The 15,597-nt window shown below is 41.2% G+C and overlaps 1 protein-coding gene across 5 annotated transcripts in view; it reads left to right on the top strand.

Moving 5' to 3' along the window:
* RYR2 (ryanodine receptor 2) overlaps window positions 1-15,597 on the top strand; it is a 545,494-nt gene that overhangs the window by 252,175 nt on the left and 277,722 nt on the right. For all 5 annotated transcript variants that reach the window (XM_084782769.1, XM_084782771.1, XM_084782772.1 and 2 more), the window contains exon 13: window positions 14,301-14,465. In XM_084782769.1, coding sequence (XP_084638895.1) covers window positions 14,301-14,465 — 165 coding nt within the window. The remainder of the gene's footprint in view (window positions 1-14,300; window positions 14,466-15,597) is intronic.

Consider the following 15,597-nt stretch of genomic DNA (forward strand, 5'->3'; position numbering starts at 1 on the left):
ACATCAAAGATGGTTGTGAGCCACCATGTGGTTGCTGGGAATTAAACTCAGGACCTCTGGAAGAGCAAGCAGCGCTCTTATCCACTGAGCCATCTCTCCAGCCCCTAATGTTGACATTCACTTTTGTTCTGTACTGTCAAGAGATTATTTCAGTTTTCTTGTATCTTCTGAGACTTAATTTGTGTTCAAGTATGTGGTCAGTTTTACAGAAAGTTCCATGAGCTATGGAGAAGAAGGTATATTCTTCTGTGTTTAGATAAAATGCTCTGTAAATATTGTTAAGCCAATTTGGTTTATAACATATATTAGCTCCAACTTTTCTCTTGTTTAGTTTTGTCTGAATGACTTGTCCACTGGTGAGAACAGGGTACTGGTCATCAACTATCAGTGAGTGAAGGTGAATATGAAATTTAAACTGTGTAGTGTTTCTTTTATGAACCTAAATACCCTGTGTATGGTGTATATATGTTAAGAATTATAATGTCTTCTTCATGGATTTTTTGTTGATGAATATGTAGTGTCAGTCTCTATCTCTTCTGATTAGTTTTTGCTTGTAGTCTATTTTGTCAGAAATTAAATGGGTACATTGGTTTGTTTCTTAGGTATATTTTATTGGAATACCTTTTTCAAACATTTTACCTTGAAGGAATGTCTATCCTTGATGTTGAGGTGTGTTTCTTGGATGTAGCAGAGGGATGGATCCTGTCTTCACATTCACTTCACTTCACACTCTATTCGTCTGTTGTCTTTTTATTGGGTAATCAAGACCATTGATGTTGAAAGATATAAATGAGCAGTGTTTGTTGATTCCTATTGTTTTGTTGTGGTAGTGGTGGAGGTAGTGGAGGTGGTGTGTATGTGTGTCCTCTTCTGAGTTGCTGGTCTGGGGTTATTTATTCCTTGTGTTTTCTTGGATGTGGTAAACCACTTTATGTATTGGAGTATTCCTTCTAGTCCCTTCTGTGGCATTGGCTTTGTAGATAGATATTGCTTAAATTTTGTTTTGCCATGGAATATTTTGTGTTCTCCATCTATTGTGATTGAAAGTTTTGTTGAGTGTAGTATTCTGGGATGCCACCTTTCAAGGCCTGAAAGTGGAAATAGAATCATTAAAGAAAACCTGAACTGAGGGAAACCTGAAGAGAAAAATTATGGAACTCCAACAAGAACCTCAAAGGCAAACCTCGCCAATAGAATACAAGAAATGGAAGAAAGAATATCAGGTATTGAAGTCACAATAGAAAAATGGATACCATGGTCAAAGAAAATGCTAAATCTAAAATTATCATGTCACAAAATATTCAGGAAAGCTAGGACCCTTGAAAATATCAACTCTAAGAATAATAAGAGAGAGGAAGGAGAAGAAACCCATGTCAAAGACACTGAAAATATTTTTAACAAAATCATAGAAGAAAATTTCCCTAACCTAAGGAAGGAGATTATTATCAAGGTACAAGAAATATACAAAATATCAAATAGACTGGACCAGAAAATAAATTCTCCATGGCACATAATAACCAAAACATTAAATGCACAGAACAAAAAAAATATTAAACCCACAAAAGAAAAAGACCAAGTCACATACAAAGGTAGACCTATTAGAATAACACCTGATTTCTCAATGGAGACTTTAAAAGCCAGAAGAGCCTGGAAGGATGTTCCACAAATTTCTTCTTTTCTCTTCAGGCATGGACTGAACAGAATCACCACAGAGGATCTTGCCATGTCGAACAGCAAGATCAAAACCTGTAGATTAAAAAAAAAAAATTAAGGACACATATATGTTGGCTCTGTTTATTAACAATTAAACTTTATTATACAACCCAACTAACACACACAAGAAGGAAAAAAAGGTTAAAGGGACAGAAGAGTGAACCTCCGGTATCCGTTCCACAGGACGGGTCCTTAGGTGTTTCTCCGTCCCCCGTGTTGGTCTAGCTGCTCGCTCCTCTCCGCATGCTCTCCTCCTCTCAACCTGTTGTTTTGTCTTCTCACCACCTTCCCAGTCACATGTAAAGGGTGGTCTCCTTCTCCCTTCGGGGGTCAATTAGGAAAATAATAGCCACGGTGGGGTTCCCAGGTAGGCTTCCTGAATTCCAAGCCCAGGAAGGCTCCAAACAGTCTCTCACAAGGTATTCATGGTGTGCCCCAAGGGTAAAGCCCGCCAAGACTGTTTCCACCTGTGACAAAGCTTAATCTTTCCCACACATATACACACTGGTTCCTTTTTTACAAGACAGGATATAGCCCAAACTTCCTCTTTCTTGTGTTTATCCTCCTACTGTATCCTCCCATGTACTGACAGTACAATTGTGCACTAAAACCAGTCTTGGTGGCTTGCACTGGTAATCCCAACTCTAGGGAGGCAGGTGGTTTCCTAGGGCTGCTGCTCAGCCTGATTAGCTGAATTGGTGAGCATCAGGTCCCAGAGTGAAAGAGAGTGGAGAAGGATGTAAGCAGACATATGACATTGTCAACTTTGGCCCTCGTCAGCCATGCATACACACATCTGCACTCACACATATACATATATATGCCATATACGTGTAAAATAAATAAAGATAGTCTATAAGCAAATAGCAGAAAGGAAGGAAAAGAAAAAGAAGAAAGGAGAAAAGTAAGAAAGGAAGGTGGAAGAAAATGGGTGTGTGGATTGCTTTGCCCATCACAGTGGACACAGGTTTCTTGTAAGAACATAAGTAGAGGATGGTAGCTGCGAGAATGACAGTTTGCGCATAGTTCTGACTTATTTCTTTAGGAAAGATTCCTAGAAGTGGGAGTACAAACTCTAGAGCTGAGAATATCTGCAAGCTCTTGGTGTATCTTGTAACAGCTGTAGCTGCTGATACACTTCCCCCCTCTGAGTCCCTCTGAACATTCTGTCAGTGTTGGATTTGAGCTGCAAGTTTAATTCTTTTTACTGCCTCGGTCCTCTGTGGTTTCTATTCAGGGATTCTCTTTCTAGAAGTTGACAGTCAGATAGTGCTGCCACCTTCGAGGAAGGCATCAAGGCCGTTGTCTGAACATGGCTATGATGACCCCTTTCTCTGAAGCTCATTTTCTACCCTGTGCCCACAGCACCTGCAGGCTGCTGAGAACCTGTTTTCTCACACAGGCTCTTTATATGTAATTTTCAATGGTGACTGCGCATGATAAGAGAGCGACAAACAGTAGAGCTGGAATTCAGGAAGACACTTAATTTTTAAAAAATTATAGTAAAATTTAAATATCAATGGAAGATCATACAATGGGTTTTCTCAAAGGGTACAGACAATTACCTATATTATTTTTTCTTACAATTACACATTCTAGTATACAGTTCATACATAACTGGTATAGCACATTTTAAAAAGAGGGACCAACAAGATGGCTCAACAAGTAAAAGTGTTGCTTCCGAACCTGATGGCCTGAGCTTGATCCTTTGGACCCACATTTTGGAAGGAAAGAAAGGATGCTCACAGATTGTCCTCTGATGCCCTTGTACACACCCACCCATGCACATACTCACTAAATAAACAAATGTGAAAATTAAGAAGAGAATGCAGTAATTCAGACGGGTAAATTAAGGTAATTTACAGTCTGTCATTCAAAAATAAACCCCTGACTTAATTATAACTTTTAAGAAATGTTGACAGTAAACAAACATAATTATATGCTCTGTTGGGTTTAATTATCATTAATAAAATTCTACAACATCCCTTTTACAATGCAGTTTTGGCAATTCAGCCTTATGCAGCAGAGATTGATCTCATTGCATCATCTAGCTACTGCTTCACATCTGAAATTTTAAGCTATTTTCACATTTAAAGTGAACAGTTTTATCTTTAAATGTTGGTGACTTCTTCCTTCTTGGAAGTTGAACTGTTTTTCATCTAAGGATAAGAAAGTTTTAGGGGATTTTGTAATTTTAGAAATTACAGACTTGAGTTTGGTAAAAATAAATTATATATATTTTTAAAAGATTTATTTATTTGTTTGTTTTATGTATCTGAGAGCTCTGTCTTCATGCATACCAGAAGAGATAATCAGATCCCGTTATAGATGATTGTAAGCCACCATGTGGTTGCTGGGAATCAAACTCAGGATCTCTGGAAGAGCAGCCAGTGCTCTTAACTGCTGAGCCATCTCTTCAGCCTCAATTACATCGTTTAAACTAGCTTACGGATGTTACTCTTTTGGGCTATAACTGTTTTTAAGCCTGTAGAGGACATAGGACAACCTAAGTCTTTTCTCTGTTTGCCTTACCCACCTTTCCATAGGCTCCTGGGATTGAACTCGGGTCCCCAGGCTTGCGCTGCAAACACCTTTGCAGACTGAGCCATCTCTCCTACCTCAAGTGCATTGTTTTAAAGACATTTTTATAACATTTTCAGTATTGTGGTGAGAGAAACATACTCCTCACTGGATAGTTTGTAGAACCTGGCTGTAGAAAGTGAATGTGGGCCACACCTTCCTGCCCCTGGTCTGTGTCCTGGAATGGCAGATTTGGGCAGTTTTCTGGCATCTAGTCCGGACTGTACTTCAGATAATTTTATTTATTTTTTCTTTTCTTTTCTTTTTTTCTGAGACAGGGTTTCTCTGTGTAGCCTTGGTTGCTCTGGACTTACTTTGTAGACCAGGCTGGCCTCTTAACTCACAGAGATCCACCTGCTTCTGCCTCCCCAGTGCTGGGATTACAGGCATTTGCCACCATGCCCAGTTTAGATTTTATTCTATGTGTGGGTTTACACTGTATGTATTTCTTCATCTATATTTCAACTGTGTTCTCATCCCTAATGTGCATAGACGGAAATAAAGTAACTCTGAGATGAGGAGCTGCCGGAAGATGAGTACTCTTGGGCTGACCAGAGAAACTTAGTCCCAAGCGGGCTCATTTCTGGGAGGAGGATCTCAAGTCTCTGCATGCAGATCCTCGATTCTGTCGAACTCCCCATGCAGAGTGAGAAGGGAGGGGTTCTCTAAGTTCCAAACTATACCTTGGCTCTGCTAAGCCCTGTCTTCCCAGTCAGCCTGTCTCTTTATATTGACTTATATACTATGAAAATGACTTCCCCCCGAGACATCACTTCCTAGTTTCCAATACTCTGGTGTGTCCCAGATGACTGAGATTTTCATTCTGTGTTATCCCAAGTAGAGAAGTGACTTTGTCTTGTACCATTTTTTTTTCTGGTGTCACATCCTCCTCCTCTTTCTTCTTTACCAAATTACTAGTGCTTTTGGATCACACAGTCCTTCTACAGCACTCTGTCCATTGTGTATTTTCTAAAGATTCACTTTTACTTATGAGTATATATATGTGGATATGCATGTGTGGGGGGCTGTCCATGATGGCAGAAGAGGGCAGTTGAGTCTCTGGAGTTACAGGCAGTTGTAGAGCACCCCATGTGGAAGCTGGGAGCTGGATAAGAGCAGTAAGTGGTCTTAACTTCTGAGCCACCTCTCAAGTCTCTCCTCTGAACTGCTAAATGTAAATATTTTATTTGCAGATTATAGATTTTTCAGAAGCTCATAAGTAATCACATAGGAAATATAGCAGTCATCAGAATTAAAGTTTGTCTGACAGAAAAACTTAGGGAATGAATACATTTGAGTGTTATTATAGAAGGACAAAGCAGGATACAATTTTTGGGTAATGTTTTATGTAATTTTGATTGGCAGAAAATGTTTTTTTAAAATAGATGTTCTTGATATTTAAGAAGAAAAGTCCGCTTATGTGCTTCTTTGATGTGCAGAAATTGATGTGTTATATTTGTACAGGTTTTCTGAGGCAGAGCCTCTCTTTATATACCTGTTGACTTGGGATTCAGTGTGTAGCCTAGGTTGGCCTCAAATTCATGGCTTTTGTTCATTATCCTTTTCAAGGGTTATAGGTATACACCAGCACTCTTGGTAGCAAATGCTGTTTTGATTGTTTAGTTTCATTTAAAATAAGTTACAATATAAAAATGTGAATCTAGGAAAAAGTAAATGTCACAGAAATACACATCTAAAAAAAACATTCCCACACATAGACTGTGAAAAATTAAACATGTTAATAGTGTTGAATGTAATGTTTACAATACTTCATTTTAATTGGAAAGAAGCCTAATGAAATTAAAATTTATTCATGCTGTAAAGTACTATCTGCTATTATATAATAAAGACACATTAAACCAATGGAAACAAAATAAAATTAGTGTTCATATTATCAAATTTTAGGGAAACTAGAATACACAATTTTATTCTTTCCTTTATTAGTGATAATTTGGTCCCAGCTCTGTATTTTTTAAATACATGTTGAGCTCACATGCAAACACATATATGTGAATACTCATGAAGATACAACTAAATATCCTGTGCACACGTGTGCAGGCTCATGCTGATGCAGAAGCACGTGCATCTGTGTGCCCATGCCTGTGTAGGACAGAAGTCAACTTCAGCCGTCTTTGCTTGTGAGCCAGCCATTGTGGGTTTTTGAAACTGGGTCCCTCACTGGCCTGTAAACTAGATTAGCTGATCAGCAAGCCCCACGGACCTACCTCTCTTTACTCCTAGAGCTGGAAGTCCAAGTGTTTGTCAACTTTTTTTTTAATGTGGGTTCTGAGATTAGAACTCAGGTCTTCCTGATTACAAGGCAAGTGCTTTACCACCGAGTCATGCAGTCCTTGCACCTGCACATACATAATCAATGTGTTGTTTTCTTCCCTTCTAAGTGCCAACAATAGATAGGAAACACGCGTTGCACTTTTCCTTCTTTTCAGTACAAGCACTTTCATGCTGGAAGACACAATGCCTTCTTTCCAATGTGTCTTTGGCCCAGGTATGCTTCAGGTTTGCAGTGCTTTGGTGGCTTGACAGGTGTAATTTCTGTGCTGCTCTTGACGAAAGAGAAAGCTTTTTATGGTGAGTGGGAATGATGAACTCTTGGTTTAGACTCTATTGATATCTTCAGCTTTACGATTTCCAAAATGAAAGCCAAACCCAAGTCTGGCCTTGGCCCAGGCCTGTTATCTCAGCTCCCGAGGAGAGAAGGACAGAAGCTGAAGGCCATCCCGGGTGACAGAGTGAGTTCTAGGCCAGTCTGGTCAAATCTGTAGCTCTGTAACTCAGAAAACAAAACTGTGTGAAGGACTAGTGACCCAGTTCAGTGGTGGAGCGCCATCCCAGCATGCCTGGGGCCCTGGGCTCACGTCCAGCATGGTTTGACTCTGGTGAAGCCCCTCGTCTACGTCAGTGGTCCCTTCAGTGTTTCTGGGCACGATATTCTTTTCATCGTGCAGTTCTGGTGAGAGAACAGCCTTGGGCATGCCAAGCTCTGCCACTGGGCACTATCACATTCCTGGCTTTCTTTTGACCTTTAATCTTGAGACAAGATGTCACTAAGTCTCCCAGGCTGCCTTCAAACTTCACTAGATACAGACATTGGACTTGCAGTCTTCCGGCCTTGCCTTCTGCAGCAGTACTTGAAGGCCTATACCCTGAGGTCAAATTCTCAAAATTTACATATCAGGAAGATCATTATTCCTTAAGAGTCATACATAACAGTGGTTTTTAAGTGTTACAGGAAACAACCCCCCCCCAAAAGCCCAAACAAAAAATAAGCCTATGCTACTAGTTGACAGAAAAATGTATTTTTTGGATCATCACAGGGGTGCCTGTGACACTGATGTGAATGCTCAGAGGCCAAACTCCAGTTCAGCAGTTGACAGAAAAATCACCAGTTGCTGACAGCCCTGTGTATTCAGAATAAATTGAATCAGATAGGGCATAGCTTATAATGCAAGCAACGTGGGATCCCTGTTGAGGAAAAGAGTTGATATAATGAAGAATGCATTTTCACACCTGTAGGTTTTCTAAGGCATATTTCCCACTTTAGAACTTTGTAGCTCTCGCAGATGTCTTTAGATGTCATTTTTAATCATAAGGTAGGCCCTGTAGGTACCTGTATTGTACACCAGTGTAATTTTCTTGTAGCTTAAAATGCCACTGACATATTCCTTGGTAGGTGAACTCCCAGTTTCCCTCCCTCGTGCACCACGAATAGAAGTCTTTTGCCGTTGAGGTGATAGAATGACAGCCTCAAAATGAGCCTAGCAATGCCATTAAAAGGACTGTGGAGCTGAGGGCAAAAATAGACGGAAACATTTCCAGACTGAGATTCTTTGTGTATTGTTTTATTTAAGATTTTTATTTTTGGTTCAGAAAATATGAGTTTTGAGGCTCTCTCCCTCTCTCCTTCCCTCCCTCTCCTTGCCTCAGACTTGCTCCATGTCTGAGGATGGCCTTGAACCTCTGACCCTTCTGTCTCAGCTCCCAAGTTCTGGGAGTACAGGCATGGGCTAACTACCATGCCTGGTGTATGCGTTTGCTGCTAGGGTCCCAGCTCAGGGTTTTGTGCTACAGAAGCAGCTGCTCCACTGAGCTACATCTCCTGCCCACAAAACATATGCACTCCCACAGAGAAAGTAAGAGTAAAGCTTAACAGTTCGGAGGGTGCCGTATAATCTGCCTCCCAAATGTGGTGCTCTCCGTCATTTAATCTAGTGCGAGCTTGTGGCACTGAGAAGTTGTTTTCCATCTTCACTAGGCAGTTGTAGGAACTGAGACTTTATTAAATTCCGTGGACGATCCAGACTTGAGCATCAGTGATAAATCTTAATAATCAGTAGAGAAGAGAAATAATTCACCTGTCATTGTCTGCATTTCAAAGGTCTTCAGTGACTAGGGGGTTAAATAGGTTTTTAAAAAGTAGACTTATTTTTACATTATTTTCTCATAAAAACAGCTATACAAAATTATCAGTGGGAAGCAAGGAAGGGATAAAACATAGACAGGAGAGATGGAAATAAGAATAAAGTGTAAGTGCGTGCATGTGTGTGTGTGTGTGTGTGTGTGTGTGAGTGCCACAAATCCATAGATGGGGGTCGCAGTCAGCCCAGCTAGAGACGCAGACGCAGGGGCGCACCCCCATGTTCAGGGTCTATTGGGCAGCTCCCCCTGCTGGTTCCTGAGGGCTGCCTATGGAAGGGGGACACAGTGTCCTCATGCGGGTTGGGCTCATGGGGCAATTTTGAGACCAGTTTTTCCAGTGACGACCTATTCTCATTGTATTATGACATCATAAAGAAACACATTAATTCTGTGTGTGTGTGTGTGTATGCGTGCGAGTGTGTGTGTGTTTGTGTGTGTGCGCGCGCGCATGTGCACCTATGCCACGGAGCTCATGTGAAGGTCAGATGACTACTTGGGGCATTTAGTTTTCTCCTACCACCACATGAGTCCTAGGCTTAAAACCCAGGTCCTCGTCTGGTGGTGATGGCACACGCCTTTGATCCCAGCTCTAAGGAGGCAGAGACAGGTGGGTCCCTGTGAGTTCGAGACCAGCCTGGTCTACAATATGAGTCCAGGACAGCCAAGGCTACACAGAGAGACCCTGTCTCGAAAAACCAAACCCAACCCAACCCAACCCAACCAGACAAAAAGCAAAAACCCAGGTCCTCAGGCTTGGCAGCTGATACCTCTACCTGCTGAGCTGTTCCCAGCGCTGCACATTCTATTTTGACCTTTCAGTTTTTCCTAATTTTAACTGTTATTTGTCTTAAAGAGATGGATATGTAACTAGATATTATTAATAATTTAATGCTTAATTTAAAACGAGCAAGGCTGTCACTTTCCAAGATTAAGGACCTGTCAGGTTCTCCCTATCGGTCACTTAATCAGCACCTATTTAGGATCAGGATGACCTACTGCAGCCAATAGTACAAGAGTCCAGGTAGCAAGTCAACAGCACTAGGTTTAGATTGGGCATGAGTCTAGCTTGGTGCCTGCTGTGCCTTTGTGTCACTTAGTGAAGTCACCGGTGGCTCAGAAAATGGTTTCCACTTCCTAACAAGCCAGGTTAGTGTCCCATTTGGGAGCACTCTGTTCTACGTTTAGAGCCATTTCTGGAATGGAATTAGGTGACGTTCAGTCCTTACTCACTTCACTCACGTCACATATTGTCGTTGAGAAGTGATCTTATTTGAGGTAGAGCCTTACTCTGAACCCCAAGGCTTGCCTGGAACTTACTGTGCATCCTAAGCTGGCGTCAAACTCATGGCAGTCCCCTTGCTGAAGTTACCATCCCACTGCTGAGATGGCAGGTGTGAGCCACCATGCCCGTCATTTTTAGATGGGGTGTTCCTGCTAATGTCATTTCAGTTTCCCTGACTTTTTGTCTTTTAGCTCCAGTAGTTTCCAGCTAATCCAGTATTCTAATTATTACTATCAATTTGTGTGTGTGTTTTAAAAAGAAATATACATTTCATTTTCTGACAGAGATCACCTATCTGTGTATTTCCTGTGTATATAAAAAATTTTCCTCTTGGTATTTAAATATATTACATAATCCATATATTTATATAATATTATATATATTATATAATGCAGAATATATTATAATCCATAATATATAATGGATGCTTTAGTGGTTAGAGAGATGGCCCAGTGGTTAGCATGCATGGTGCCCAACTAGAAGGACCAGAATTTGGATCCCCAGAACTTATGTAAATGCCTGGTGGGCTCCAGCTTGGAAGACAGAGGCAAGGATCCCCGGAGGGAGACTAGCCTTTCTGATAGCTTTAACTGAGAAACTCTGCCTCAGTGAATTAGGTAGAAGAGAAATGAGAAAACTTCACAGCATCAAACTTGGGCTTCCGCGTGCACAAAAGCATACATGTAAGTGTACCCACACAAGCTCATATACACATGTAAAAATAAGCATGTGCACACACACCCACCCCCACACACATGAAAATGGAAATGTAAAAAAATTTGCTGTCTTTAAGGTCTTTGTCTTCTAGCTGTATGATCAGGATACAATGCAGAGACTGAATTTTTTCTTTTCTTTTCCTGAAGACTTTTGCAGTTTTACAGGCAGGTAACCCTGTAAGACTGAAATGCGTTTCTTTGGCAGGGAATTGTTGCTTAGATTTCTGCTCAGTTCTTTCAGGCCCGTGGCTGCCATTATCCCAAACCATCTCCTTGTGTACACAAGTTATAGGTCGACAGGACTTTGGATGGGTTTCTGCAAAGATGTTGGATCCCTCTGCATCTGAGTGTGTCTCTTTTGATCCCTCAAGACAGAGAGGCAGTTGCCTTCTTTTGCCTGGGCGGTACTTATAGAGCCAGGTATACCCTGAGGAAAAGGCTGGCATCCGTAAGCCAGGCTAAGTGTTTTTGTCTTTCTACAGACTCCTACTGTCCAATTCCTCTCTGCTTTTTTGTTTGTTTGTTTTTCCAACAATTATAATAATTACACATGAGAAGCACAACTAATCTCAATTTTCTAAGGCACAGTAGCTTGATCTAAATAAATAATTTAAGACTCAATGAGAAAATGAACACCCTGATTTGAGGAGGGGAAGTCGGTGTGGTGCTTCTGCATGGCTGCTACGTGCCTAATCTGTTTGCAGTACTTGTATGTAGGCTCACATGCTGTTGGAAGCTTTGTCTTTGCCATCTTCTTATCTCCCAATACTCTACTTTTTGCTGTTCAACACACCTGAGGCAGCCGAGCATAGGGGATGGCTTAGCAACCTAAGACTTTGCATGGCTTGATAGACACACTTTTCTTCCAACAATACTTTTGGAAGCCCGTGGTTTTTAACCTGGAAGCAGTTGTATGCACATTCCTTTTTGAGGCATCCAGCAACTTGTTAGCAACCTGGAACCCCCGCCTCCAGGGAGCCATAGGCATACCCTTCTTTGGGTGATGGGAAAAATGTCTTTTTACCTTAACAACCATTAAACTTAAAGTCTATTGAGTCCTAGGACTGAAAGGCCCGTCCACCCTAAACAGGTTTGACACACATGTGCAATAAGGCTAACTGTGTCCCCGGGGTAAACTTTTAGGGAGAATCTCCCATTTTCCATTTTATATCTGTGCATAATTGGGTATGCATGCGACTGCTATCAGATGCATTGGGTGAAGGGAGGTTCACAGTAGGCTTGATCTGTCAATGGTCAACATAGAGAACTTCCCAAAATATGCCCCTAGTGAGCAAATCCCTCCTTCCTTTAGTCCCATAAAAAGGAAGCTCCTCCGGTGGCTCAGCAGTTAACAACCTGCATTGCTCTTGTAGAGGACAGTTCAGTTCCTAGAACCCATTCACAGAGAGACAACCAGCTAGCTCTAACTCCGCCTCTGGGAGAGCCTCCAAAGCACCTGCACTCATGTGCTCACTCCTCCCCACACACAGGGTATTTCTAATCTGTCATCACTGTTACTGAAGATTCCTTGAAGTGTTTGCAAGTCCCTGTGAGCTCTTGTTTCAATCCTTTGAGTAAGAGACCAAGAACCTTGCGAAACCCAGCCCTGACCCTGCGCTAGAATGCCTGGTTGTTTGCATCTGAATTTCTCCTAAGCCTGAGCCACAGGAAATGAACAAAGGAAAACAAAAACAAAAACAACAACAACAAAAAACAAAACAGCCATGGCCTTGGGCCCTGGGTGTTTCCTTCAGCTTTCTTCTTCTCATGCCATTTTAGCAAGTTCTTACCTGACTCAAGGTTGCCATTGCACTCAGAACATAGTCCCTGGGAAATCTCCTCATTAAAACTCCTTGTAGTGGCTGTGGCCCATTGCAATAGGAAGCCAAAAATCCTCTATGCTCTGCTAATGAGTGCAGGACTTCTCAAAACACAAATAATTAGGCTATAAACTAATTTTCCAGATAAAAGAAAAAAATGTTTAGAGGCTCATTGTTTTCTTCTGAAGAGATAATTACATTGTTATATTATTTTCCAGAATTTAATTTTCCCATTGACAGGGTTGGCATAAGTAGATTAGCACTCCTTCTCATCTGATAGCACAGAATTACAATAGTTTATCTGTTTTATTGCAGACTCGTAGAATACCGTTCCAAGTTATTTGCATAATTGTTCATTCAGCTTAGTTGATAATTGTATGCTTTTGAGGTGACCTTGACCTTTATGTATTAAGAGCTGAGACTCATTTAAATTTGAGGTTTATCTACTCATTCATTTTAGGGTCATTAGAGGGTCATTAATTATCAGTACAAGAGAAAAATCAGATGGCATGAAGAATCTGTAACATTTGTTCTGTTTTCTGTTAATGTTTTTCTCTGCAATCATTATTTATTTACTTATTTATTTAGTCTTCTCTTATATATTATATCCTGGTCACAATTTGTCTTCTCCCTTCCACCTCCCCTTTCCCCCTCCTCTTCTGTTTCCCTTGATAAAGGAGCAGACATCCCAGTGATCGCAACCAAACATGGCATAACGGATTACAATAAGACCAGGCAGTTAAGAAGCTGCATATTAAGGCTGGACAAGGCAATCAAAGGGGGGTGTCCCAGGGATGGCACCTAACACATAGACATACATGCACACAAAGCAGAAACAAATGACAACAGCAACAACCAAAATGGTGCTTATTTGATTTTGCGGATGGCGAGAATTCAGATCCTAGCACCCATATCAGGTGCCTCAGAGACGCCTGGAACTCCAGCTTCAGGGGATGCGTTACCCTTTTCTGTTCTGGCCTTCAGAAACCTGTGGATATGTGCACACACGTGCACATACACACGCACATATGTGCACATACACACACATGCACACATATCTTCAAAAAAAGAACTTTGAAAAATTCGAGCTAGTGAGGTCTTGAAGCTCAGCCCTCCTCAGGAATGTAAAACTCTGCAGGAGCTTTGGAAACTGCAGGAGCAGAAACTTCAGCTTTGACTAGTTCAGGAGAAGTAAGAATCAGTTACCTTTGGCGGCCTTACAAACATCAGCACCCTCACAGGCGTCATGGACAATGCGGTTCAGTCTGACTGAAGAGATTGTTTTTGTTTTGTTTTAATGCTAGATATGTTCAAAGTTTTCCAGTTGTCTCACTTTTGTTCTGACCCTGTAAGGAGATACTTATAGGGAGATAATTATAGATGATAAAACTGAGCCCAAGCCTAGAAAGATGGCTCAGCTGTTATAAGCTCCAGCTGCTCTTTCAAAGGCACCAAGTTTGCCTTCTAGCACCCAGTCAGGGGACTCACAACTACCTGTAAATCCACACAGAGGGCTCTGATGCCCGCTTCTGCCCTCCAGAGATACCTGTACACATACCACAGACACATATACATGCAAATAGTTAAAAATAAAACAAATCTTTAAAAATGGATATTTGGCCATTGCCATTACTTCATGGGACCTAGAGAACCGAAAATTTCAAGGAATGTTTTTATAAAGTAGTATTCTATTGATACAGATGAGTGATTAAATATATATCTATATATATGCTGTTCTCTTTTTATACCTAGGAAAAATTGGATGTGGGGGTGAGAAAAGAAGTTGATGGCATGGGAACCTCAGAAATCAAGTACGGAGACTCCATTTGCTATATACAACATGTAGATACGGGCCTGTGGCTAACCTACCAGTCTGTGGATGTGAAATCAGCACGTATGGGGTCCATACAGCGTAAGGTAAGGTCATACACCTCATCACAGCCAAGTTCATAAGTGAAAAGACACAAACACAAAAACAAAAGGCATCAGACACTTGCCTTGGGTTTATCATTTTATACTCTGAAGGTCAAATCCTAGCATTTATTTATTTTAATATTTCAGCCAAAAGATTCTGAAGATGATTTTGCTTGCCAGTGCATGCAACTGGAGGGCCCAAAGTTTCAGATCCCACTTGTGTATCTGAGAATGTAATAGTAACTACTATTAATGAGTTATGGGATTTCCAGCCCCTTGAATACTGGGCAACAATCCCCACCATAGTCACCTTTTTTTTTTTTTTTTTAAAGGGTGAACTTCTGCAGGAATTTTCTCAATGATGTACTGGATTACAGTTTTTGGATTTGTGTATTCAAATATTAGGGAAATAAATACACTGTCTTCTAGATTCTATCTTACTCTACCTAGTTTTATTTGCCCATCAATCTTGCTGCCACCTGCTCTTGCTCACAAGATAGCCATCATTCTTGGTGGTGGCACCCTCTGGGCCCACCTCCATTCTCCCAAACCTTTTGTTTTGTTTTGTTTGAGACAGAGTCTCACTATGTAGCTCTGGCAGTTGTTGAACACATAGTCCGTGCTGGCCTTGAACTCACAGGGATCTGCCTGCCTCTGCTGCCCAAGTGCTGAGATTAAAGGCATTCCTGCTTCCTTCCCCCAATTTCTACACAGCACTTTTCACTGATCTGCTGTGTTACTTAAGCATACCTTTTGCTGTCACTCAGAAAACCACAGCTTTTCACACCTGAATTTTGGGATAGGTTGTTTCTTCTCACTAGTGCACACTATTTCTGTTTTGTCAGCCCAAGGCTTATCCATTCTTCACATCACTTAAGTCTAAACTAAAATGATCACATTGGAAGTTCTTGCCTTCCCAGCCTGTCCACTGTATGCTCTCTGTGCTCTGAAATCATCTATAGAGAGCTTATTAAATTTTACATACACTTCCTGTGCAGTTTGGTGAGAAACATCCTACAGGTTAACCCTCTCTGGAAATGGCCTTCTAGGCTCACTCAAAGGCTTGCCTCATTAATTCCCTCTGTGATTCTTAATCCATGCAAACTGGTAGTCACAGTTAAGATATCAGAGAGTC

The sequence above is a fragment of the Acomys minous genome (assembly GCF_964271855.1).
Source record: "Acomys minous genome assembly, chromosome: 5".
Lineage (NCBI taxonomy): Eukaryota > Metazoa > Chordata > Mammalia > Rodentia > Muridae > Acomys > Acomys minous.